Source organism: Primulina huaijiensis, chromosome 5 (genome assembly GCF_012295235.1).
Source record: "Primulina huaijiensis isolate GDHJ02 chromosome 5, ASM1229523v2, whole genome shotgun sequence".
NCBI classification, from domain to species: domain Eukaryota; kingdom Viridiplantae; phylum Streptophyta; class Magnoliopsida; order Lamiales; family Gesneriaceae; genus Primulina; species Primulina huaijiensis.
Window position 1 is genome coordinate 8,432,160 of NC_133310.1, and position 26,430 is coordinate 8,458,589.

General features: G+C 37.4%; 1 protein-coding gene across 2 annotated transcripts; it reads left to right on the plus strand.

The window, feature by feature from the left end:
- Positions 1-2,888: 2,888 nt before the first annotated feature.
- On the plus strand, positions 2,889-5,163 carry LOC140976617 (transcription factor DIVARICATA-like). 2 transcript variants are annotated; one of them, XM_073440857.1, is made up of 3 exons: positions 2,889-3,047; positions 3,302-3,745; positions 4,675-5,163. In XM_073440857.1, exons 2-3 carry the CDS (start codon positions 3,339-3,341, stop codon positions 5,000-5,002), a joined length of 735 nt encoding a protein of 244 aa, XP_073296958.1. In that variant the 5' UTR covers positions 2,889-3,047; positions 3,302-3,338; the 3' UTR covers positions 5,003-5,163. The 2 variants fall into 2 exon arrangements, with proteins under 2 accessions (XP_073296958.1, XP_073296957.1); XM_073440856.1 differs by having other exon boundaries at positions 2,895-3,216; positions 4,675-5,161.
- Positions 5,164-26,430: the final 21,267 nt, after the last annotated feature.

Below are 26,430 nucleotides of genomic sequence, written 5' to 3' on the forward strand. Positions count from 1 at the left end.
TACACTCGACTCTAAAAACTACCCAAGTTGTAGTGGTCAAAGTTTATCCCAACCAAAGGTTAAGGGTCAATTCTTGCACAATAAATTTCTCATATTCTTGCTCAAATGGCGGCTGAATTTTTTAGCTTAATGGAGCTAGATCCAATTTCTTGAGTTTGGCTCGCACTTATTAAGCTTTTGGGAGAAAAAATTCAGGTCATCACAAGTATGCTTAAAAAAAAAATCAATCTTAAAAAGAATTCTAAACATAATTATTTGGGTTAGAGTCTCCTAAATCCTAACTAAAGTAGAAGATAAAAGAGAAAAATCTGTTAGGTTCTTTTTCTGCGGCTGACTTCTTGTGCGGCTCCATTCTCTCTCACTTGGTGGCAGCTCCTCTCTGTGTAAATATGATGGTAATCTCCAAATATAATGATCCATCCCAAATTTCATGTATTAGGGCTTGGATATAACCTGGAGTCAAAGAATTCAGAAAAAAATCTCGCCAAATCTTGTTTCCTTATCGGGTCGCGCTGGGGCGGAAAAAATAAATCTTCCTAGCGTGAGCTGCTAGCAATTTCATTCTTTCTAGTATGCCGAGCGCACTGGGGTGGCAGAAATCAGTCGCCCTAACGCAAACTGCTCGGCGTCCTTCTTTTTCTTTGCCTCGGGCGTGCATTGGCGGGCAAAAATACCTGCCCTAGCACGAGCTCCTCCCAACGCTGGCTCATTTCCTTATTTTGCACCACATTCACCTCAAATCAAACTGAAACTCGTGAGGATGAACAATAAACATAATATGAATAACAAGAGCAAAAATTGACTCAACATAATAAAAATATGCACGAATGAACTCACAATAAAATATGTAACAACAACATCTATCAGTGTTGTTGCATGAGTTAAAAGTTTTTAGTTGCACAATTACTACTAACTATAATTTTTTGCAAAGAGACAAGCGCTCGTTCCTACAATTTATATCTGAGTCAATGTTACAAGTTCGATTTCTATTATTTGCAAAGAATGAAATTTTTGGGACGAAGATTATTATTATGGAATATTAACTTCTCCTGCTGGATAGATCAATCTAAATGTAGTGATTATATTGTTGTATGATTTAAAAGATTTGAGTGACACAGTTGTTACTAGCTATAACTTTTGGTAAAATGGTAAGCGTCTGGTCCTACAATAACGAATAACGATGAAAACATTATTTAGGCAATTTCAATAGTAATTATGATAGATTTTAAATACACCTAATTAAAATTGATGTAATTTGAAATCAATTTCTCATCAATATATAATCAATTTCTCAACTAATTTCATATATCTAAATCAAATTCATCAATCAAAATATAACCTAATTTACCGAAGCAATCCACATATTAAATACACGTTGTAAGCCCATGGAGAAGAAGCTCAAGTATGCCGCATGAACTCGAACGCATTCAAGGTAAACCGTGAAAAGGGAGGATTGTGTTTTTATTGGTGGTATCTATTTAAAGAAACCAAAATAAATTTCGATATTAATGTGAACTGTCTCTTATCCAATAATATTAAATACCAAATAAATATGAATATTTTGGATCCGATCCTGAACCTAGGGGTGTCAATCGGGTTGGGTGGGTCTGGATCGGGTCAACCCGCGAAATTTTTTTATTTTTTTCCCCAACCCAAACCCGAAGTAACCCGAAAACCCCCAACCCGAACACGAACCCGTCTAACCCGACTCAACCCGTCTAACCTGAAATTTTTTTATTTTTTTTAAAAAAATTAATGAAAAAAATTCGAAAAAATAATAGTAATATTTTAATTTAAACACATAATAACAAAATTTTTGATTTAAATTTGAAAGTTTAATTGTAGAAAATTAAAAGTATATTTACTAAATCAAATAAACAATTGTTAAAAAAATAAAAAAAATACAAATAAATATTAAATGATGAAAATTTATCATATAAATATACAATAAATTTTGTTCAAACATACAATATATAAAAATATAGGTAATATTTTTAAACAAAAAGTTTTCGGGTCAACCCGCGACCCAACCCGACCCAACCCGAAATCCGTCTAACCTGACACTAACCCGACCCGAACCCGACCCGAACCCAAAAAACTTTAACCTGAACCTGATTTTTTTCGTGTTGGGTCGTGTCGGATTGACGGGTCGTGTCGCATTTTGACACCTCTACCTGAACCTAACCTATATAATCTAATAAATTTCAATGAAAAAGCACATTAGTCAACTTTCCCGTTATCAAATTTCAGTTCAAATTAGGGGTGGTACACCGTACCGTACCGAATATCCTATACCGTACCAAAAATTTCGGTACATATAATTAGCATACCGATTATACAGAAATTGTACGGTATATCGAGATTTCGGTACGGTATCGGTATATACCGTTTTTATACCGAAAAAACCTTACATTTTAAAATTTTTATAAATTTATTGTTTTAAAATATTATATATTTTAAAAATTTTGTATATGTTTTCGGTATTCCGATATATATACCGAAATTTTCAAATTGCATACAGTTACCGCACCGAATTTTCGGTATACCGAAAATTCGATAAATTCGTCATTTTTTCGTTACGGTAATCTCGGTGTACCGTACAATTCGGTATTTTTTCCAACCCCTAGTTCAAATAAATTATTTTTTTTCCTACGTGGTGGTGAGATAAAATCGATACGACATATGTGACGTTGACATTGTTATAATATACAACGTAAAATAGCACTCTAATAAAAAAAAATTATAAAAATTAAAATATATATAACTAAAATAAAATTTGATACAATAAAAAATCAATATAAAAAAAATCTAACTCTACAAAACTAAAATTATAATTTTGCCTTTTTACATATGTTAGAAGCTCGACAAACATTGAAAAACTTTTCTTTTTAAAACTTTTGTATTTGCTGACACTTTGCTGACACGAAAGCTAATTCTGATTGCTAAGCCTTCAACACTCGATCTCAGCCACACCAACGTACCATTTTATATGAACAGCAAACAAATGACACATTCTCATCCCTCTGAAAATTCATCAGTGAATTAGAGTAGTTCCCTGCAGCTTTTCCTTATTTTCTTTGAAAATTGGTTAACAAACATTATTTTTCACACGATCTGTATGAACAACTCTGAACCGGGCTTGGCTTGATTCTTGAGTTCATATATGATTTATATAAAGCTTTTCAAGATTCTTCTGTCCGTGCCACTCTACGAAAGGTAATATTATATTATACAAGAATCCCATCTGTTTTTTTCATTCTGCAAAAATAGCTATTTTATTTTCACCATCAGTTTATTACAGCATATGATCAAGGTACTAGGTAGGATTTGATGAAGGCATGGAAACAATATTTCGTCCAACTCCGTACACGCCGAACGCGTACGATTCGAACTGGCTAGTCCCCCAAGGAAAGAGCACACCATGGACCAAAGAAGAGAACAAGCTATTCGAGCGTGCCCTCGCCATGTACGACGAGAAGAAAACACCGCACCGATGGTTTAAGGTTGCGTCCATGATCCCGGGGAAATCCGTGTGCGATGTGATGAATCATTACAGGGAGTTGGTCGAAGACGTCAGCAATATCGAGGCCGGCTTGGTTCCGATCCCGGGATACCTGTCTTCTTCGTTTACTTTGGAGCTGGAAGATGGAAGAGGGTTTGATCATGTCATGTGTAGGAAGAGGGGAAGGACTAGTACTGTTCAAGAGAGGAGGAAAGGGGTGCCCTGGACTGAGGATGAGCACAGGTCATGCATATATACATACACATAATTTATAAATTCCTATTGGTATTTCAAGATTATATAATAAAAATTGAATTTTTATGAAAATTCTTTATATGTAAGTCAGTTGGATATCGATTTGATTACAATTCACAATATGATTGATTATTATATGGATAGATCGCTTTTTAAATTACTTCTTGATTATCTCTTTTAAGGTCATATAATTGCATATATTTGTGTTATATATATATCCACGAAAATATGATTTCGTCTCCCTAATTTCTTTATGGTTGTGCTTGGAGTACCCTAAATTTTTGTAATTTTTATAGTTTTAGATTCGGTCGTCATGCAAAACAAGAAAGAAATGGTTTTAAATCTTCTAATAAACTCTTATGTTAACATTAAACTAACGGATCGAAAACATGATTTCGTCATCGAATATTTTTTCGAGTTCTAAGTACTTTCTTCCTCTCTTGCACGAAACTCTTGGCTCCGTGGTCTCTTCTTGCTTTTGATGCTTATTAGAAACAAGATTTTGATGGGATGGTGGTAGTAAACCTAGTATTCTTGAATTGGACTAATTAAGTAGCTTGAATAAGTTAATTAATGAGAATTAATTTGGTAGATGGAGTTAATATTAAGTTATATATATGTTGGAAAAATTAGAAATAAAACTTAACTTTTCTAAATGAAATTATATTTTAGATTTGATGTTTTTTGGAGTTTTTAAATCAATCATGGTTCATGTCTTGTTGGATTTTACATTGAGGAAGATGTGGTGCCAAAATGACGAATATCAGCCATAGCTTAGAGCTTTTGAAAAGACATGTTTGCCCTTTATGCTAATGCTCCAAATTATTGCCAAATGAGAAAAATCAACACACTTCAATTATCGATATTTTTCTATGGTTTGGACTATTTACTGTGACGATCCATGGATGAAATTGCAGACGATTTCTCATAGGACTTGAAAAGCATGGAAAAGGCGACTGGAGGAGCATATCGCGAAATTTTGTGATTTCGAAGACACCGACTCAGGTAGCTAGCCATGCCCAGAAATACTATCTGAGACAGGTTTCGAGAGGGAAGGACAAGAGAAGGCCGAGCATTCATGACATGACGATGTTCGATCTCTCCAACAATTCATCCGAGAGCTACAAAATCGCGAAATCTTACGGGTTTAAATCGATACAAAACCACTCAATACTCGATGATGGAGCTCTTATGGTTTTGAACTCGAGTACTCTTTGCGATTCATTCGTTGCTTATCCTACGTAGCTTCTCATTATCGTTGTATTGTACTATTGTCAATGTTGTTGGTCATATTTCGTTGTTACAATGTTGAAATATTGTCCGTCGTCGATTGAATTGAAACATTATGGTCATATATATATGTATAATGTTGTTATGATAAGACAATATATGCATGTATGTATTTGCATAATCGATCTTATGTATGTATGCAAAATTTTCAGACATTTTATTATCTTGTCGTGAGAAATTGGGAAGAATCTAGTTAGGAATGATAGTAAAAAAGATTAAGGAAAAAATAATTTGGAAAATATACAAAATTTACTTGAAATATCTCTTCTATATAAAAAATGGAAGATTTCAATTACCCTACATAATCTTTACCATCTTATGAAATTTAAGGTAAAAATATATGAATTATTATTATTATTATTATTATTATTATTATAATATATATATTAAATTGATTAATTATAGTGGAAGTATGAAAATACCTTCATAAAGCATCGTAATTATTATAATACATTTTTTCCACCAGAGCCCACAACTCGATCACGTCCATCATCTATTTTTTTGTTTTTAATTTTTCCACTTTCCACCAATTGTTTTAAATTTATTGCATTAATGCATAGATCAATTATGTCATTTCCTAAATATGGTGGATCATATCAAATTTGTCTATTGTGATTGTAAAATCCACTAAAAAAGATGCATACTCTTCTTTAAAACCATCCTATTGATGGGCAAAATATTGCTGATGTGATGAGTAATGCTACATGTACAATCAAATTCATACAACAATTCTTACAACACAAAAAATTCAATACAAAAATTTCATTTATCAAAATCTCACGATAAATTGAATACAAAATCTAAAGAAATAATAACAAAATCTCACGATATAATAGCAAAATATCACGATATTATTGTTGTACATATCGTTGTACGATATTTTAGTTGTACCTATAATATTATTATTTTTATATATATATATATATATATATATATAGTTCAATGGCACATGTTGCATGAATGCAACTTGATTAAAAAGTCTCAAATAGACATTATTGCTTTTTATAATATTGTGGACTCACTTTTTTGTATAATTATTTACATACACCAACTTTTAATTATTTTCAGATATTATGATATTTTCAGTTTCGACATTGGTTGTCGGAAATATTTAATACATATCTAAACTTTTCGATTGTAATTAAGAGTAAAATTTAGGTTTATTTTTGCAATTTTCATTCAAAAACCAAATGTTTGTGTTAACAACAATTGCCTAATGATTCCAAATGGACTAAAACTTATATTATTGGGTCTCACGTGAGACGGTCGCATGGATCTATATCCATGAGACGGGTATATTTGGTCCATATTTGAAAAAAAACATAAAGCTTTTGACATAAATAATAATATTTCATGGATCGTGTTGGATAAAAGATCTGTCTCACAAATTATTAATTTAGACTGTCTCATAAAAGTTTTGTGAATTGATTTATTATCGTGAAATAGTTGTGATACTGAATTTTGAGTACACATAAATAAAAGATCTTGATAGTTATGCTAACAAAAACAATTACAAAAGAAAAATACCCATAATAGTATGAGTTTACTATTTGGCTTAGCGATCTTTATCAAATATATATCTTATGTTAAATGTTAGTAAAAAAAATATGTAAAAAAATTTTTCATGGAAATAACCATTAATAATTAATAAATAAAGACCATTAATTTGCCATCGTCAATATTTAATATAGCTATATGTTGGAGAGTCATTGTAGTTATGATAGTTTTCTAAAGGAAACAATATAAAAGTGGTGAATAGACAGATCGACTTTTGAAATTGTTCAATTCTCATGGGTAAATGATTAAAGTAGGTGTTTGGAGATCCAACTTTTGACTTAAGTTTTATTGACGCTTATAAAAAAACAATCTTTATTTTAATAATATTTTACAGTTTTATTCAGTTATCATTTATTTTATCTTTATACTCATGCATGCTGCATAGATAAATTCATTGAATATACTGTAATACCATGAGGTCTATCTCGCAATGTAGAACATAAAATTCAATAGGATGTGTTGTAACATCTATTCATTTTAAAAGTGCGGAAATTTTTTTTTAATAAAGTCTCGCATTAATAAAATAACATTTAAAATAATCGTATTTATTCGACAATAAAAATAGCGCAGTTTAAAATAAACAACATCATCCAAGATTAAACGTAAACATATACTAGTAAAAATCGTAATATCATCAACGTATAAAAATGTTTAACTCCTCTCAAAAACTCATAAATCAAATGCGGAAAAACATGCGGTCCTCGGGTCATGTCACCGCACCAGGGCTGCCTGCTCAGAGTTCAGCGCCTCCAGTCTCCTCAGCATCAAGCTCACCTGCATCACACACGCCTAGTCAGTCTAAATTAAGACTCAACACACCTGTACCAGGATTAACAAGTACATATTCATAGCACACAGCAGTGAAAAATATCATACTCAACATATCTTTCATGAACTTAAAAGCATAACGTAAACGTGTCGTGTAAAATCATATCATGTCAAATCATGTCATCTCGTGTCAACATATACGTATACATTTTCTTTTAATTGAATTCAGTTCAATATTTGTGACTTTTGTATCAGCTCTATCATATCAGCTCTATCGATTGATCCATCTACGTATAACCATGGTACCGGGCGGTGGGGACATCAGCGACAGCATTACCCGTCCACTGAGCCTTGGCCTTAGCTCATCATATCTCATGTCATCATAAACATATACATCGTTAGTCACAACCAATTCTCATCCTTAAACAATATCATCATATTCACCACTTAATAAAAAACATGCACATACGTAACTTTTACCTTAAAACCAAGCATGCACTGTATTTATCATACTTTTTAAAAAATCATAAACGTGATGCATAAACATTTAAAACGTTATAAAATGTGCTCAGGGCGCTGCCAGGACCAAAATCTCACATCGGGTACAAAATGGCTAAAGGATAAGACAAATTAAGTATGCAAGAAATGACCGTTTAGATTTTTATTCTTTTCTTCTGTTTCGTTTCCGCAAAATCTCTGATGTAATTGAGGTTCAATTGTCATTGTAAAGACAATGTTTTATTTATGAAAAAAGACTGGTTTTGGGCAATTTGATACGAGGCTTAATTGTTTTCAAGTAGTTGTTAAACAATGCCGGATGTCACCGATGCTTCGGACACGGGGCGTGACATTTAAGTGGTATCAGAGCCGCTAGGTCCATAATCCCGCTGGGATTTTGACAGACAAAATTTGATGAAGTCAAATTTCGGCAAAATCCTAGTGTATCCCAATCTGAGTACAAATTTCATTTGTTTCCTAATTTTCGAACACTTCAAAAATATGTTCCTTCAATCATTCCGGAAATCCTTAGTATCGAAAACTTTCCACGACAACTTTGTTTCTACTATTTTTGCCTTTCTACCCTTTATACGATTCTGATATTTTTCCTCCATTTATTCTAGGAAATGGCTGCCCCACGTACCCGTGCTCAGGTTGCCCTTCGTATGCGTCAGCTCACGATTGATAATCAGACTAGGGAAATCGCGACCTTGAAAGCGCAACGGGCCAAGGAAAGACTGGAGAGAGTGGAGATAGAGCGAGGACGTGCTACTCAGGCTCGTCAGCGTCAGGAGGAGTTCAGCGCCAAGAAAGAGCGGTACATTTCAAGGCTCCACAGAACCATGGATCAGCTTCAAGACCAGAACAACTACTTGCATCTAGTGGTAGAGAACATGGCAGAGGAGGAAGAGGCACCGATGGAGGTGGCCGGGGACGACAGTGACAACGACAGCGACGGAGGAGAGATGATAGACTAGATTAGTATCAAGATTTTAATAAAAGTATCTGGATTGTAGTGAAATTTCGATTAAGAAAATATTATGTACCGAATTATTTTTAAATGAAACTTTCTATTATCTTATTGCATATTTAAATTGGATGAGTATACTATCAGTAAAATTTTAATTGTTTTTATAGGAAAACAAACATGGATCTTCAAGGCATTATAAATGAACTTCAAAAACAACTTCAGGAAAAGGAGCCATAAATTAAAACACTGAAAGAAAAAAATGAAAAACTTGAGAGAGACAACTACCAGTAGGATGGGAATAATGTATGCATGATGGAGGATCTTCGTGAAGCCAGAGAGGAAAAAAAAAGACTACACGAGGACGTTAGACGTTATGATGCCTATCATCAAGAGTCGGAACGTCGTCACGAGATCACCAAGCAAGAGTTAAACAAAGCTCAAGATATGATTTTTACACTCCAAATCCGGGTTGATAGCCTTCTCAAAACACAACGCCGTCTTGAGGAACGGATCGAAGAACAAGAAATCGATGAAAAAGTAAGCCAATCGACAATACAGGAGCTTCAAGATCAAGTAAACAACCTTGACCACCACAACACAGTTGCAAAATCATATTGATCAGCTACAGAATAACATGATCAATATGGAGGAGCTCTTGGAAGAAATTGAAGCTAACCAAGAAGAAAATCCTATTGAAGAAGAAGAGATTAATGAGGCAGTAGGAGACGGTGAGGTCATAGATGAGTAGGGAGAGAACTCTAGATTAGGCATCGACTGTTGCTAGAATTATTTGATTAATCCTTTGCTTTGAAACTTTTGATTTTATGAATTTCAAAATTTATGAAATTATTTTTATTTTACATCGTGGCAAATAAATTAATAAAATACATGTTTATAGGAAATGGCAGGCAGACCACCCCGAAACAACCGTAACCCTCGTGGCGCCCACCAAAATGAAAATCCGCCACCACCACCGAGAGTGAATCTCAGTCATGAAGATATGATGGCAATAGCTACCATTGTAGCCGCCCCGTTGCAAGGAATCGTGAACCCCCTTGCCAACGCTATCCAGCCACCACAGGAACCCCAACCGCGTGGAATTAAATACCATTATGAATCTCTGAGAAGGAATCGAGTTCCAACTTTCGATGGAAACCCTGACCCGGAAGTCAGTCATAACTGGCTCAAAAATTTCGAATCATAACTACACCTACTGGAAGTGCCTGAAGAATTGAGAGTAGAAGTTGTAACACTGTTTCTAGAAGACAGAGCACGAAAATGGTGGGAAACTGTGTCACCATCTCTAGCTGAAGTAGAAGAAATCACATGGCAGAGTTTCAAGAGAGAATTTTTGAAACAATACTACCCAGCCGAGTTTCGTCTGCAGAAGTTGAACGAATTTGAAAACTTCAAGTAGACCCCAGACATGACAGTGATGGAATACACTTCATGATTTAACGATCTGGAAACTTATGTCCCAACAATCATGTCTGACAAAACATTGAAAATGCATCGCTTTAAGAAAGGACTGAACAGCTGGATTCAATCGGCTTTAGCAGTATTCAAGCCGAATAATTTTGCTGATTTGATGGGCGCGGCGATGAGCGCGGAAACAGATATCAAGCATCGTGAAGAGGAAAATAGGAACAAGAGACCATTGGTCAGTCAATCTGCTCAAAATGGTCCCAAATTCAAGAAGCCGAATTATTCAAGTGGACCTCCAAGAGTAAATTTCAACAGTGCTGGCAATATCGAAGAAAAGTGATGCGATACATGCCGACAGAAGCACATTGGAGAATGTTATCGGAAAACAGGTGCGTGTTTCAAATGCGGTAAAGTGGGTCACCGGATTAAGGACTGCCCAGACAACAAAGACAAAGGGACGGGACCCATCAAACCAAAGGAAAACAAAACTAATGCGCGGGTGTACACAATAACTCAAGAGAAAGCTGATAACACCAATGAAGTGGTGGCAGGTACTATTTTACTCAATGAAATGCCTGCATATACTTTGTTTGATTGTGGTGCTACACACTCGTTTGTGTCTAGAAGAATTGCTAAGAAACTTAAACTTGAACATTATACTCTTAATGAATCATTAAGAGTGGCAACACCGGTGAGTAAAATAATTGAGACACACAAAGTGTATCGAAACTGTAAAATTGGCNTGAGACACACAAAGTGTATCGAAACTGTAAAATTGGTATCAACAAAAAAAATTTTGAAGTGGAATTGATTCAACTCAATATGGTTGAGTTTGACATCATCCTTGGAATGGACTGGTTAGCTAAAAACCATGCCATGGTGGACTGTAAAAAGAAAGAAATTAGACTTCAGACTCCGACTAAAGAGGAAGTCATATACCACGGAAAATCCAAGGAAAGGAAATCTCTGCTATCCGTCTCACAAGCCTGGAAGGCCATAAAAGGAGGAGAAAAAATTTATCTGACGATGATCACTGAGATCAAAGAAGAAGAAGTCCCAAAGTTGGGGGATATACCAATTGTTCAAGAATTTCCAGATGTTTTCCCCGAGGAGTTACCGGCAGAGATACCCGATAGGGAAGTAGAATTTGAAATCAATTTGGTCCCTGGTGCTGCACCAATCTCAAGGGCACCATAATGAATGGCTCCAGCTGAATTAAAAGAGTTAAAGGAGCAACATCAGGAATTACTGGACAAGAAACAGATTCGTCCTAGTGCATCTTCGTGGGGAGCCCCAGTGCTGTTCGTAAAAAAAAGGATGGAAGTATGAGGCTATGTATTGACTACCGGGAGTTAAACAAGATCACCATAAAGAATAAATACCCACTCCCAAGAATAGACGATCTTTTTGATCAGCTAAAGGGAGCCAAAGTTTTCTCAAAACTCGATCTAAGATCTGGTTATCATCAAATGAAAGTCAAAACTGAGGATATCCCTAAAACTGCTTTTAGGGCGAGATATGGACATTACGAATTTACAGTAATGCCTTTTGGTCTAACAAAAGCTCCTGAAGCATTCATGGACCTGATGAATCGAGTGTTCAAACCATACCTCGACAAGTTTGTGGTTGTTTTTATTGATGATATCTTTGTATACTCACCAAGTGAGGAAGAACATCGAAAACATTTGCGTCTCACGTTGCAAACACTGAGAGAAAAGGAACTATATGCCAAATTCAAGAAGTGTGAGTTCTGGCTGAAAAGTGTGGCATTCCTAGGACATATAATTTCTGAATTTGGGATGTCAGTAGAATCTAAGAAGGTAGAGGCCATCAAGGATTGGCCACAACCTAAAACAGTAACCAAAGTAAGAAGTTTTCTTGGTTTAGCTGGCTACTATAGAAAATTTGTGGAAGGATTTTCTTCGATAGCCATCCCACTCACCAAAATTACTCAAAAGAATTCGAAATTCATTTGGAATGAGGCATGTGAAAGAAGTTTTGAAACCCTGAAGACAAAACTTGCATCCACACCAGTACTAATTCTTCCCGAGGATGGTAAGAATTTCACTATATATAGTGATGCGTCAAAAAGAGGATTAGGGAGTGTACTTATGCAAGAAGGTCAGGTAATTGCTTATGCCTCCCGGCAACTAAAACCTTATGAGCAAAATTACCCCACTCATGACTTGGAGTTAGCCGCAGTGGTATTTACGCTTAAAATCTGGAGGCACTACCTTTATGGAGTGAAATGCAAAGTTTTTACTGATAACCAGAGCCTCAAGTACATTTTCACGCAAAAAGAATTAAATATGAAGTAAAGAAGGTGGATGGAACTTCTAAAAGATTATGATTTGGTAAGTAGTTATCATCCGAGTAAGGCGAATAAGGTGGCAGATGCATTGAGTCGACGAAATTTTGGAAACATGAGTTTATCTTCGCTATTGGCGCAACCAGGACTTCGGGAAACCATTAAATTAAAGCAAAGTCAAGACACCTCTATCATTAAAATTAAAGAACATATCCAAGAAAGAAAGGTTCCAGAGTTTCAAATGGATGATAATGGTATCCTTTGGATGAAAGGACAGTTGTATGTGCCCGATATCGATGGAATTCAAGAAGAAGTAATGACTGAGGCACATAAATCAAGATTTTCAGTATATCCAGGAAGCACCAAAATGTACAGAGACCTGAAAAATAATTACTGGTGGAACGGAATGAAGAAAGACGTAGCTGTCTTTGTTTCCAAATGTCTGACCTGTCAACAAGTCAAGGCATAACACCAACGGCCTGGAGGACTTTTACAGCCATTGGAAATACCAAAATGGAAGTGGGATAACATCTCCATGGATTTTGTAGTAGGACTACCAAGATCAAGGCAGGGTCACGATGGAATTTGGGTAATCATTGACAGGCTGACCAAGTCTGCACATTTCTTGCCAGTACGGATGAATTACAACTTGGACAAGTTAGCTACCTTATATGGACAATATAGTAAGACTACACGGAGTCCAAGTAAGTATACTGTCTGACAGAGACCCAAGATTTGTATCAAGATTGTGGAAAAGTTTTCAGAAGGCCATGGGAACCAAAGTAACTCTCAGTACGGCTTATCATCCACAAACTGATGGCCAAACCTAGAGAACAATTCAAACCCTCGAGGACATGCTGAGGGCATGTGCTCTAGATTTTACTGGAAACTGGAGTGAACAATTACCCCTGATAGAATTCGCCTATAACAACAGCTATCACAGTAGCATCGAGATGGCTCCATATGAGGCTCTGTATGGCCGAAAGTGTAGGTCACCTCTATACTAGGATGAAGTCGGAGAAAAGGCTGTTGCTGGACCAGAGCTTGTTCAATTAACCATTGACAAAGTAGCCATAATGAGGGAAAGACTCAAGGCAGCCCAAGATAGACAAAAGAGTTGGGCTGTTTTGAAGAGAAGACCGTTGGAATTGGAGATTGGTGAAAAAGCTTATGTCAAGGTTTCTCCCATGAAAGGAGTGGTTCGGTTCAGCAAATCCGGAAAATTAAACCCGAGATATGTAGGACCGTTCGAGATATTGGAAAAGATGGGAACCCTAGCCTACCGTCTAGCTTTTCCACCTGAAATGTTCAGGATTCACAACGTTTTTCACATCTCGCAACTGAGGAAATATGTCCCTGATCGATCCCAGTCATGTACTCAAAGTCGCTCCACTGATGATAGAAGGACAACTTAACGAAGAACTCAAATATGAAGAAGTCCCTATCCAAATAGTGGACACAAAAGACCAAGTGTTGAGGCACCGGACAATCCCATATGTCAAAGTGCAGTGGTAAAATCATACTGAAAGGGAGGCCACTTGGGAACTTGAAGAGAAAATGCGCTCGCAATATCCTCATTTATACAAAAGCTCAAGCTGATCCAAGTTTCGGGGACGAAACTTTCAATAAGGAGGGAGGGATGTGAGAACCCGGAAAATTCGATCCGAAGCAAATCACGTAAGAAATACAAACTTAAAATTTAGCTTAAACTAAGCTCTAAGCTCAACAATTTTCATTCTAACTATAGAAATTAAATATGAACTTAGGTTTCAGCTAACTTAACACGAGGAAATGGATTCAAATCTCGGAGACTAACTCAACAAGAGGCCAAGCTCAAAGCAGCTCAACCAAGCTTGTCCTAACAGGATCAAAAAGGGAGCTAAAAGATGAGCTAAAGGCTTGGACAATTTAAAAGTGCAAGAAATGACCTTCGAGATAACCAAGGAAGAAGCTAATGAATGAGCTAAAGTTTAAGACAAATTAAGTATGCAAGAAATGACCATTGAGATAATCCATGAAAGAGCTTAGGGAGGAGCTAGGAGACCAGGACACATTTATGGTACAAGGAATGACTCTTGGTGCTTGGCATTACTTTGACCACCATAATTATCACATTAAAATCCTTTCTTGGAGCCCAAGTGGTCGACCAAGGGGGGGATGAACAGCCATATTTGCAACTATAAATACCACTCACATGTTGATGGAAAAGCACACCAAAAAGACACCTCAAGTTTCGGCCAAAGGAGAGCAAGGAAAGGGAAGGAAGTTCTTGTAGTGCAGGCGATCAAAAATTCGTGTCGAAGTTCTGCTGAAATAATAAGAGTGTTCTGTTCAAATTATAAGTCGAAGTGCTGCCCGAAATCCGAGAGGAAACTTCGTGTCAACATCTACAAATTTCGGTTCTACCTTCATAATACGGTAAGTGGGTTTTTGATATGTATATTAGTTTGTACTTTAAAACTTGAATATATAAGTTATGACATGCATGTATGTGTGTCTTCATTTTCGAAAAAGGCATGATGTCCGTCTTTTAAAATTTCGATCGATTATGTGTTTTCTTCTATGCTTCGAACTTCTTTGATTCCACTGAATCCGTCTGAAATTATGATATATGAAGCTCTGATAAGTTCTGTGCAGAGGCCCGTATTTCGTACTTGAAAATTTGCGAAAAAATTAAAAATTTTCTCTTTAATTAAATAAAAATCCTCATTCATAAAATAAACTGGTAAAAAATGGTTCAACGTTTAAAGTAGCAGCGGAAGTAAATATTTGTTTTAAAGTAACAACTAAAATAATTTCAACAAAATAAAAACTGAGTTTGGAATAAAAATAGTAAGTGCTGAAAATGAGATCCTCGGATTCCTACTACTGCCGACCCACGATGGCTCACTGGTCCCCGCCCTTGGTCCCGACCTCATCAGTACCTACAACAATCAAGTCTAGTGAGTCTAACTACTCAGCATGCATATATCGTAAATAACAAGTACATATATCATAAAATTTCATGCCATGTAAAGATATCATGTCGTAAAATGTAACGTGGGAATATCTAATCATAAAGCGTATCATGAAAATCGTGTCATGAATAATTATAAATACGTGCATAACTGAACTGAAAATCGTAAGTGAAATGTTTGCTCCGTAGAGCCCTGTTATGAAATAGCATGTAATAATTTTCTGTTGAGATTATGTTCTACGCAAGTGTCCCATGAACTGAACTGAATCGTCTGATCAGACTAAACCACAGTATACTGGGCGGTAGAGATCATCACAGTCCTTGGACTGGATATTCGTACCAATAAATGAACATGAACATGTTAGTGACCATCGGGTGAGGTAATAATCCCATGATAAAATGCAATCCCATGATAGTGAGGTGGCCACAGGCAATATCGCATAAATCTCAAAAATGAATATTTTATATTTTATGCACGTAATATAATTAAATAACATAATTAAACATCCTGTATTAATTTACCAAATGGGTTGGATCGTTCCCAGGCTCGCTGCGCCCTAATTCTAACATGAAAAATATGCAAATGATTTAACTTGACCAAAACTTCGTAATTGAACCCAAAAACGAGACAATTACGCTCAACGACTTAGTATTTAACCATGACTCCGTGTCAACCCGAACCAACACCGAACCATCATTTAGTCATGATTAAATTACACCTAAAATGATGAAATAATGCTCCTAAAGTTGTACAAGTCGAAATTTTGGTGAATGGAGGCCAAAACATGAAACACTCTTTCGAGAGTCACTTTGGCACATTACACCGTAAATTCTCGTACGACCTCTAAACTTAACCGAATCACAAACGGCAAAAAACATGACCTTCCTAACTTGATGAGGTACTGTCCAGTCCAAGGCCATAGGCTGAAAGCCAACCAAGAACTCGAAACACACCTCTGAACCGCAGGTACAGTTGCTGTCAAAAATACAGCAGCTGTTGGTGCGTTTCCTTGCGTCGTTTTCAGGACTATTGGCCATTGGGGCTTGAACCACAAATCAGAGTCTCTTAACAACATCCCAAGGTGTGGTTTGAACCTTGGCTAAGGGCCCTAGGCCAGCAACAATTCGAACAACACCAGCAACCACTCGAAGCTCCCACCCGAGAACGCATATGCACGCGTGGGGTGTCTCGCTTGTTCTTGCTCTCACAGACCATTCCTGTGGTCATTTGATTGACAATTGCATGATCTAGAAATCAAGAGGTATGGTGTGAACCATGGCTAAGGTCTAGAAGCCAACCAAGATCCACTCAAACCCCATATAATCGAAACCCACTCATGCAGAAAATAAAAAGGATCGAAGGGACACTTGTCTTGTTTTGTTTTGAAAACCGATGGGACCATAAACCAAGCCATGAAAGGGCATCTTGGTCACGTCCTAGACATGCCAAGGAGGGATTCTAACCATGGCTACAGCCCCTAGGGCAGCAAAATCAGAAACCACACCTTAGGCAAGAAAAACGAGAAATCGAAACACAAAAAACTGCACTATGTGAGTTGCTGTCCATTCCATCTTGCTTGTGGTGAAGGTGAAAGGGGATCGGTTACGGTGACCGGAAGCGCAACGGAAGTTTAAAAATCAAATTTTTTAAGTAAAAATTTCGGCCACCTCCATATCTTGGTGTAGCAAATACAAAAACAACAAAATGACATTCATAGTGTGTTAAGAAATGTACCTATCAATCACAAGGATTGATGTATGGCTCCAACTAAGGTGTAAACACCTTAGCTCTTCAAAGGATGACAAATCTACAAGCTTCCAACCTTCAAAATTAGGCCCACCACTTGCTAGGTAAATCCCTTCTTGTTTTGCACTAGAAAAACAAGAAGATTTTTCAATGAGAAGAATATTTCTTCCTCAACACTTGAAGAAGAAAATGAGAGAAAAACTTGGAGAGAAAAAATGAAAATTTCGGCCAAGGTGGAGAGTGGGAGGGAAGGAGTGTGTCTTAATTTCCTTGTCTTGGTTGTGAGAAAAGCAAAAAACAAAAGTTGCATGCCATGCCTTGAAAACACAAAAAGTAGTCTCCCAACCTTTCACCTCCCATGCATGTATATTATATGGTTTTTAATCAAATTAAAAACCATGGACTAAATTTAATTATCTCAAACATATTTGAGACTAATTAAACATTACTTGAATTTACCCAAGTCCCACTAGTTAAATAATTATTTTAATTGAGCTCTACAAGACTCAATATGATTTAATTAATCCAACACTTGAATTAATTTAATTATTTGGACTCTACTAGGTCCACTAGTGTTTAATTAATTCAACACTTGAATTAATTTAATTTAGTCCATAATAATGTTTATGAAAATCACAATTTTCAAATACATTATTTACTTGGCCAAATTTTAATTTAGGAACACTTCCATAAATTAAAATTTACATTTCTCTCATAGAAGTCATACTTCCATTTTCTTTACGCTTATAAACTCATTTATAAGCCGTTCAACACATTGAACTATTTTACTTCTCATCGGGATCTAGAAAGCTAGTACTTGTGTGGCCCTCAATGGTTCATTGATACAACTAGCCGCGGGTTCACATCTCCATGTGATTCGGACTAAACATGTCCTTATTCGAGCATACCCCAATTGCTCCATTCTTACTTATCAACTCCTTGATAATAAGAACGTCAGAACTCAAGTCTGATAGTACCCAACCAATCATGTTAAACGTCTAGCAGCATCGCTTACATGATTCCCTAGGTATCAAATGATAGTGCCTGCAAGAACCATTCAATTATGGTTAGCGTACAGTACGGTCCCTTCATCTCATATATCCCGACCGATTCGACAACCATTGGTTTATCGAGAGTTGTCAATGAATCGATACTATGTGTCATGTCGTAGTTGCATCGATGGTGTAATCTATGAAACCCCTTTCATAATTACCACCATACTCTGATCAGAGATTTCAAACTACATATACATGAAAAACACATAGGATATCCATACCCGTAGGTAAGCGGTGAATCCCCGACTACAATGCATCGACTCCTATATGTTTCGACAGAACACCCAACCTTGCCACCTGATGACCCCATGAGAGTCGGTAAACAAGTCAAAGTGTAATTCTAGCACATAGAGTCTCAATGTTGTCCCGGGTCATAAGGACTAATGGTGTACAACCATAAACTAGGACTTTTCCACTCGATAAGTGAGAACCACTTGGAAAGTCCTTTAATGGAGGGTTGTTCAGTGCACTCTACCAGGAGCACCTATCTGCATGCTCGGACATCACAATGTCCCCTACCAATGAAACATGGTACTCACATCGCAGATACTAGTCTCAAGCTCGAGCGGCCTATATCCTTCTTAGCGGCGGCTGAATCGACTAGGAACCGTTTAGAATATACAGTATTCCAAATATGAGTTTCATGATACTCATCATATGAGCATCTCATATTCTTTCTACTATTTGTATATTCAAGGGCTTTATCTATGCAACTAGCATGGGTATACAGATAAAGATGTGCCAAAACAATAATTTCAAATATTATTAAAATAAAGATTGCTTATACATAGAGTTTCATTGTGAACACTCGGCCAACACTTGGCTCGACGTGCACCTACTCTAACAATCTCCCACTTGCACTAGAGCCAACTACCCATATACTTCAAACCAATTGATTCGCGATGCATCTCGAATAATGGTTCAGGTAAAGGCTTAGCTAGTGGATCAGCAACATTATCTGCGGAGCCGACTTAGTCGATAGACACTTCTCTTTCCACAATCTCTCCGAGGATGTGGTACTTTCTCAATACTTGTTTGGATTTCTGATGAGACCTTGGCTCCTTTGCCTGAGCTATGGCTCCCGTGTTTCACAAAACACCGGGATAGGAGCAACTCCATTAGGAATGACGTCCAACGCTTGGACGAAATTCCTTATCCAAACAGCCTCCTTTGCTGCATCCGATGCAGCAATGTATTCGGCCTCAGTGGTGGAATCCGCAGTACTGTCTCGCTTGGAACTCTTCCAAGAGACAGCAGCACCAATGAGCATGAATACGAACCTAGAGGTTGACTTTGAGTCATCGATATCGCTTTGGAAGCTAGAGTCGGTATAGCCTTCCAATTTCAGTTCTCCACCCCATAGACCAATAACAACTTACTGGTCCTTCTCAATTACTTGAGGATGTCTTTCACAGTTTTCAAGTGTGGAAGACCAGGGTTCGATTGATATCTATACACTACACTTAGTGCTAAAACCACGTCAGGACGTGTAGATATCATCCCATACATGATGCTACCAATCGCAGATGCATAAGGAATGCTCGTCATCGCCGCTATCTCTGCATCAGTCTTGGGAGACATAGACATGGATAGGGACACGCCATGACACATTGGTAGATGTCCTCTCTAGGACTCATCCATCGAGAACCGCTTCACGATGGTATCATGTATGTGGACTGGGTGAGACCAAGCAATCTTCTTGAACTATCTCTATAGATCTGTATTCCCAATACAAAAGATGCTTCACCCAAGTCCTGCATCGAGAACTTACTCGCTAACCATATCTTAGTTGATTGCAACATTCCTACATCATTCCCAATGAGTAGAATGTCATCAACATAAAGCACAAGGAATGTCACCACACTCCCACTGACCTTCTTATACACACAGGGTTCCTCAGGATTCTTAGTAAAACCAAACTCTTTGATTGTATTATCGAATATGAGGTTCCAACTCCTAGATGCCTGCTTTAGACCATAAATAGATCTCTGAAGTTTGCATACCATATGCTCACTTCCGATAGATGTAAATCTTTCAGGTTGAGACATGTAAATCACTTTCTTAAAATCCCTATTAAGAAAGACTGTCTTGACATCCATCTGCCATATCTCATGGTCATACCATGCAGCCATGGCTAGCAATATCCTTATAGACTTGAACATTGCAATTGGAGAAAAGGTTTCCTCAAAGTCAACTCCTTGTCTTTGAGTATATCCTTTTGCCACCAATCGCTCCTTGAAGGTCAATACCTTCCCATCCGCCCCAAGTCCCTATGGGAACCGTTCCCTCAGGTGGATCCATAAGATCCCACACTTGGTTCGAATGCATGGAATTCATCTCAGATTCCATTGCTTCAAGCCACTTGGATGAATCGGCATCAGATAACGCTTCCTTGAAGGTCCTTGGATCACATCCATGAATAGGCTCATCATGGCCCTCTTCAAGAAGCAGACCATACCTCATAGGTGGTCTCGAGACTCTCTCGTATCTTCTAGGAGCTTGTATCTCCTCTCTTGGCTCTTCGGGTGTGGGTTCTACAATTGTGGGTGTCTCTCGAACCTCTTCGAGTTCTATCATCTCCCCTTTTCTATCCAATAGAAATTCCTTTTCCAAAAAGGTTGCATTCTTAGAAACAAACACCTTTGTTTCTTGGGGATGATAGAAACAATATCCAACTTAATTCCTTGGATATCCCACAAAGTTACATAAAATGGATCAACAATCCAATTTTATCTCCCACTACCTGCTTCACATAAGCAGGGCCCCCATATTCTAAGACAAGAATATTTGGGAGACTTACCCATCCATATCTCATATGGTGTCTGCCTTTAAATGGACATTTAGTGGAATATCTTTCAATTTTAAGTTATAGAGATCGTCTTCAAGTTCACCAGTACCAATCAAACATTCATTCTTGTAAATATTGCAAACACCTTTGCCAAATAAACAAGAATATCCATCTTTATCAACATAGAAATGGAAACAATGTTTTCTTACCAAATCAGGTACAAACAAAACATCTCTTAAAAATAACTTAAAATCATTGTTCAACAATAAGTAAACATCTCTTAAGGTCTTGGCAGCAACTCTTGCTCCATTGCCCATTCTCAAGAAGGTCTCACCTTCCTTGAGCCTCCTACTTCTTCCCATCACCTGCAACTCATTACAGAGATGTGAGCCACAGCCGGTATCTAATACCCAAGAAGTAGAGTTAATTGAAATGTTTACTTCGATAAAGAACATACCATTTCCAGAACCCTTCTGGGCAAGATATTCCCAGCAGTTACGCCTCCAATGTCCAGGCTTCTTGCAGTGATGACATTCATCAGCAGTCTTGTCAGCCTTAACTGGTGTGGCTGCCACAACGGGATTCGGAGATTGCCTCATCAAGGGCACGTTCTTCTTGGGACGTTGGAAAGAACGCTTCTTTCCCTTCCCATGTGGATCAATCTTCGTACCAGATGAAGAACCCACATAAAGAACCAGCTTCTCATTCTTGATGGTGGACTCAAAGGTCACAAGCATGTTCACCAACTCCTCAAGGGTCGGCTCCATCTTGTTCATATTGAAATTCACCACAAAAGGATCAAACGAGCTAGGCATTGACAAGAGTAACACGTCAGTGGTCAACTCCAAAGGCAACATCAAATCCATGCCAACGAGCTTGTCCACGAGCCCAATCACTTTTAGGCCATGCTCATGGACCGAGGCCCCATCTCGCATGCGTAAAGTGATTAGCTCCTTGACGGTAGCATGCCGAAGAGGCCGTGTTTGCTCTCCAAAGAGCTCCTTGAGATGCAAATGAATGTCAGCAGCACTCTTTGCATCCTCAAAACGCCTCTGTAGCTCATCATTCATAGAAGTCAGCATATAACACCTGGCTTTCAAGTCATGGTCACACCATTCCTTGTAAGTCTGCAATTCCTCAGGAGTGCAGTCAGTCGGAGCCTCAACAGGGGGCGACTCAGTAAGTGTATATGCTATCCTTTCCGAATTCAAGACGATTTTTAGGTTTCTTAGCCAAGTGAGGTAATTAGGTCCGGTTAACATGTGTTTGTCGAGTATTGCAGATATCGGATTGCGAATCGAAGACATTGTCAATTTGTACTGAAAAGTGAAAACAGATAAATGTTGATGACTATTTCAAAATATTTAGTAAGATATGAAGTTTGGACTTTTACTTTATAAATATTCGCTCCCACTGTTTTGACATCTTTCACTACCCTCTAGTGAAAACGGGAAACTCCTTTCCTCAGTAGGTACGTAAGGTCCAACTAGCGAATTATGATCCCGAATAATATCAGCCAATCACAATTCCTAAAAGGTAGTTTCCAATTGCATCTCCATGCAACCCTCTACGTAAACTTTTGTCTCACGTTTGATTAGGACCCAATAATATGACGTCGTTCATCTTCACGTGTCAAGCCTAACCCATCGATATTGAACCTTAATGGACGGTCGCCATGAGTTCCCTCAATAATATGAGCCGAAATCATGGGAGTTCCACGTAGTTCACATCACCATGTCAATGGATGTCACAGCTTTCCGGCACCCAAGGCCCCCCCAATAATATGAGCCGAGCCCCGAGCACGGGTAGCGTTCATCATGCACCCATTGTCGATGGAAGACATGGAAATTATAAACAAATTTATAATTCCCCTTTTCGGGCTTGATATTAATTTTGAATCTTATTCAAAATGAGGGTTTTTAATTTTGAAAGGTCTCATCATTAATTTTATTTAAAAGCTCGCCATGTTTGATCGTATGTTTGCCGGATTCATGCAACTTTGTTATTATCATAATAATAACGCACATACTCATTATTTATAACATATCATGCATATATTATAAACAGTAAACAAAATAAGGATGATCAATCGCCCCAACACTAATGGCCCGTGTGAGCTAAACACGGGCCTAGGTCCAATCCTAGGGAAATGCACGGGATGCAAATGCAACTATTACATTAGCTTCCAATATTTACATGTCTTCGATCTTCATAATCATCATGGCCACCATCTTCCAATCTTGATCATCCACTATACTAATATTTACAAATAAATATCCATGGCAAATAGGGATACATCTCATGGGGTGGGAACGGGCCATAAACCAAGCCCACTTTATAAATTTGATAATTATTACAATCATTCAACACAAAATATCCTAGCATACACCTAGCAAATTGGGCTTGGGCTTTTGATCATCCTTCATGCATAATATCACATATCATACACCATCAATTAATTATCACAATAATTAATTGATCCAATATTATATATCTTGATCCAATCACTAACCGCCACGATTATAAACTAAATTAACAAAGTATACAAACACCTTTGTCTACTTTCAAATTAATTTATTTATAACCGAATTTCTTGTAAATCACCATTTACTATAAATAATTAAAGTCCAACTTAAATTATTTATTTCATGAGAAAATATTTGCAACTTTTGTAAATTTAAACTTAAGGGCCCAAAAATTCATTTTTCACCAAAAACATTTTGGCCCATTTAAAATTTCACAAATGTGTTAGCCATCCAATGGTCCAACAACTCAAGGCCCGTGACACTTTGATATTTCAAAACACATTTTGAAAACCCTAGTCGTCATCGCCGTCGCCGGAGCTCCGTCGCCGGATTCCGGCCAACATGCCAAAAATTTTTTTTTTTTTTTTTAAATATAAAGGGGCTGTTCGGGCAGCCCTTCGGGCTGCCCTTGCTTCCCGAAACGGGCAGCACTATGGGCAGCCCGAGCTGCCCGAAACGGGCAGCAACATGCTGCCCGAAACACCCCACAAAATGCCTCGGTTTTGGTTGCAAAAATTACACTCATGCGGTTAGAAATCAATCTCAATATAATATCTTGCAAATGCTACACAAAATCGTAACCATAGCTCGGATACCACTTGAAAGGGGATCGGTTACGGTGACCGGAAGCGCAACGGAAGCACAAAAATTTTGATTTTAGCATAAAATTTTCGGCCACCAACATTCTTGTGTAGCAAATACAATAAACATAAAATGACATTCATAGTGTGTTAAGAAATGTACCTATCAATCACAAGGATTGATGTATGGCTCCAACTAAGGTGTAAACACCTTAGCTCTTCAAAGGATGACTAATCTACAAGCTTCCAACCTTCAAAATTAGGCCCACCACTTGCTAGGTAAATCCCTTCTTGTTTTGCACTAGAAAAACAAGAAGATTTTTCAATGAGAAGAATATTTCTTCCTCAACACTTGAAGAAGAAAAATGAGAGAAAAACTTGGAGAGAAAAATTGAAAATTTCGGCCAAGGTGGAGAGTGGGAGGGAAGGAGTGTGTCTTAATTTTCTTGTCTTGGTTGTGAGAAAAGCAAAAACAAAAGTTGCATGCCATGCCTTGAAAACACAAAAAGTAGTCTCCCAACCTTTCACCTCCCATGCATGTATATTATATGGTTTTTAATCAAATTAAAAACCATGGACTAAATTTAATTATCTCAAACATATTTGAGACTAATTAAACATTACTTGAATTTACCCAAGTCCCACTAGTTAAATAATTATTTTAATTGAGCTCTACAAGACTCAATATGATTTAATTAATCCAACACTTGAATTAATTTAATTATTTGGACTCTACTAGGTCCACTAGTGTTTAATTAATTCAACACTTGAATTAATTTAATTTAGTCCATAATAATGTTTATGAAAATCACAATTTTCAAATACATTATTTACTTGGCCAAATTTTAATTTAGGAACACTTCCATAAATTAAAATTTACATTTCTCTCATAGAAGTCATACTTCCATTTTCTTTACGCTTATAAACTCATTTATAAGCCGTTCAACACATTGAACTATTTTACTTCTCATCGGGATCTAGAAAGCTAGTACTTGTGTGGCCCTCAATGGTTCATTGATACAACTAGCCGCGGGTTCACATCTCCATGTGATTCGGACTAAACATGTCCTTATTCGAGCATACCCCAATTGCTCCATTCTTACTTATCAACTCCTTGATAATAAGAACGTCAGAACTCAAGTCTGATAGTACCCAACCAATCATGTTAAACGTCTAGCAGCATCGCTTACATGATTCCCTAGGTATCAAATGATAGTGCCTGCAAGAACCATTCAATTATGGTTAGCGTACAGTACGGTCCCTTCATCTCATATATCCCGACCGATTCGACAACCATTGGTTTATCGAGAGTTGTCAATGAATCGATACTATGTGTCATGTCGTAGTTGCATCGATGGTGTAATCTATGAAACCCCTTTCATAATTACCACCATACTCTGATCAGAGATTTCAAACTACATATACATGAAAAACACATAGGATATCCATACCCGTAGGTAAGCGGTGAATCCCCGACTACAATGCATCGACTCCTATATGTTTCGACAGAACACCCAACCTTGCCACCTGATGACCCCATGAGAGTCGGTAAACAAGTCAAAGTGTAATTCTAGCACATAGAGTCTCAATGTTGTCCCGGGTCATAAGGACTAATGGTGTACAACCATAAACTAGGACTTTTCCACTCGATAAGTGAGAACCACTTGGAAAGTCCTTTAATGGAGGGTTGTTCAGTGCACTCTACCAGGAGCACCTATCTGCATGCTCGGACATCACAATGTCCCCTACCAATGAAACATGGTACTCACATCGCAGATACTAGTCTCAAGCTCGAGCGGCCTATATCCTTCTTAGCGGCGGCTGAATCGACTAGGAACCGTTTAGAATATACAGTATTCCAAATATGAGTTTCATGATACTCATCATATGAGCATCCCATATTCTTTCTACTATTTGTATATTCAAGGGCTTTATCTATGCAACTAGCATGGGTATACAGATAAAGATGTGCCAAAACAATAATTTCAAATATTATTAAAATAAAGACTGTTTATACATAGAGTTTCATTGTGAACACTCGGCCAACACTTGGCTCGACGTGCACCTACTCTAACAGAAGGGACCCAAACCGATGGACCAGCACCTCCCTAACACACCCTAGTTCATGTCTAAAAGCAGCCTTGAGCACCTGGAACGAGCCACCACTGAAATCAAAAGAAAACATACCAACGTGAAGCACAAAGA

Coding starts and splice junctions, on each gene's coding strand:
- LOC140976617 (XM_073440857.1), top strand. CDS start 3,339: ATGGAAACAATATTTCGTCCAACTCCGTACACGCCGAACGCGTACGAT. Junction 3,746..4,674: donor TGGACTGAGGATGAGCACAG/GTCATGCATATA, acceptor ATGAAATTGCAG/ACGATTTCTCATAGGACTTG.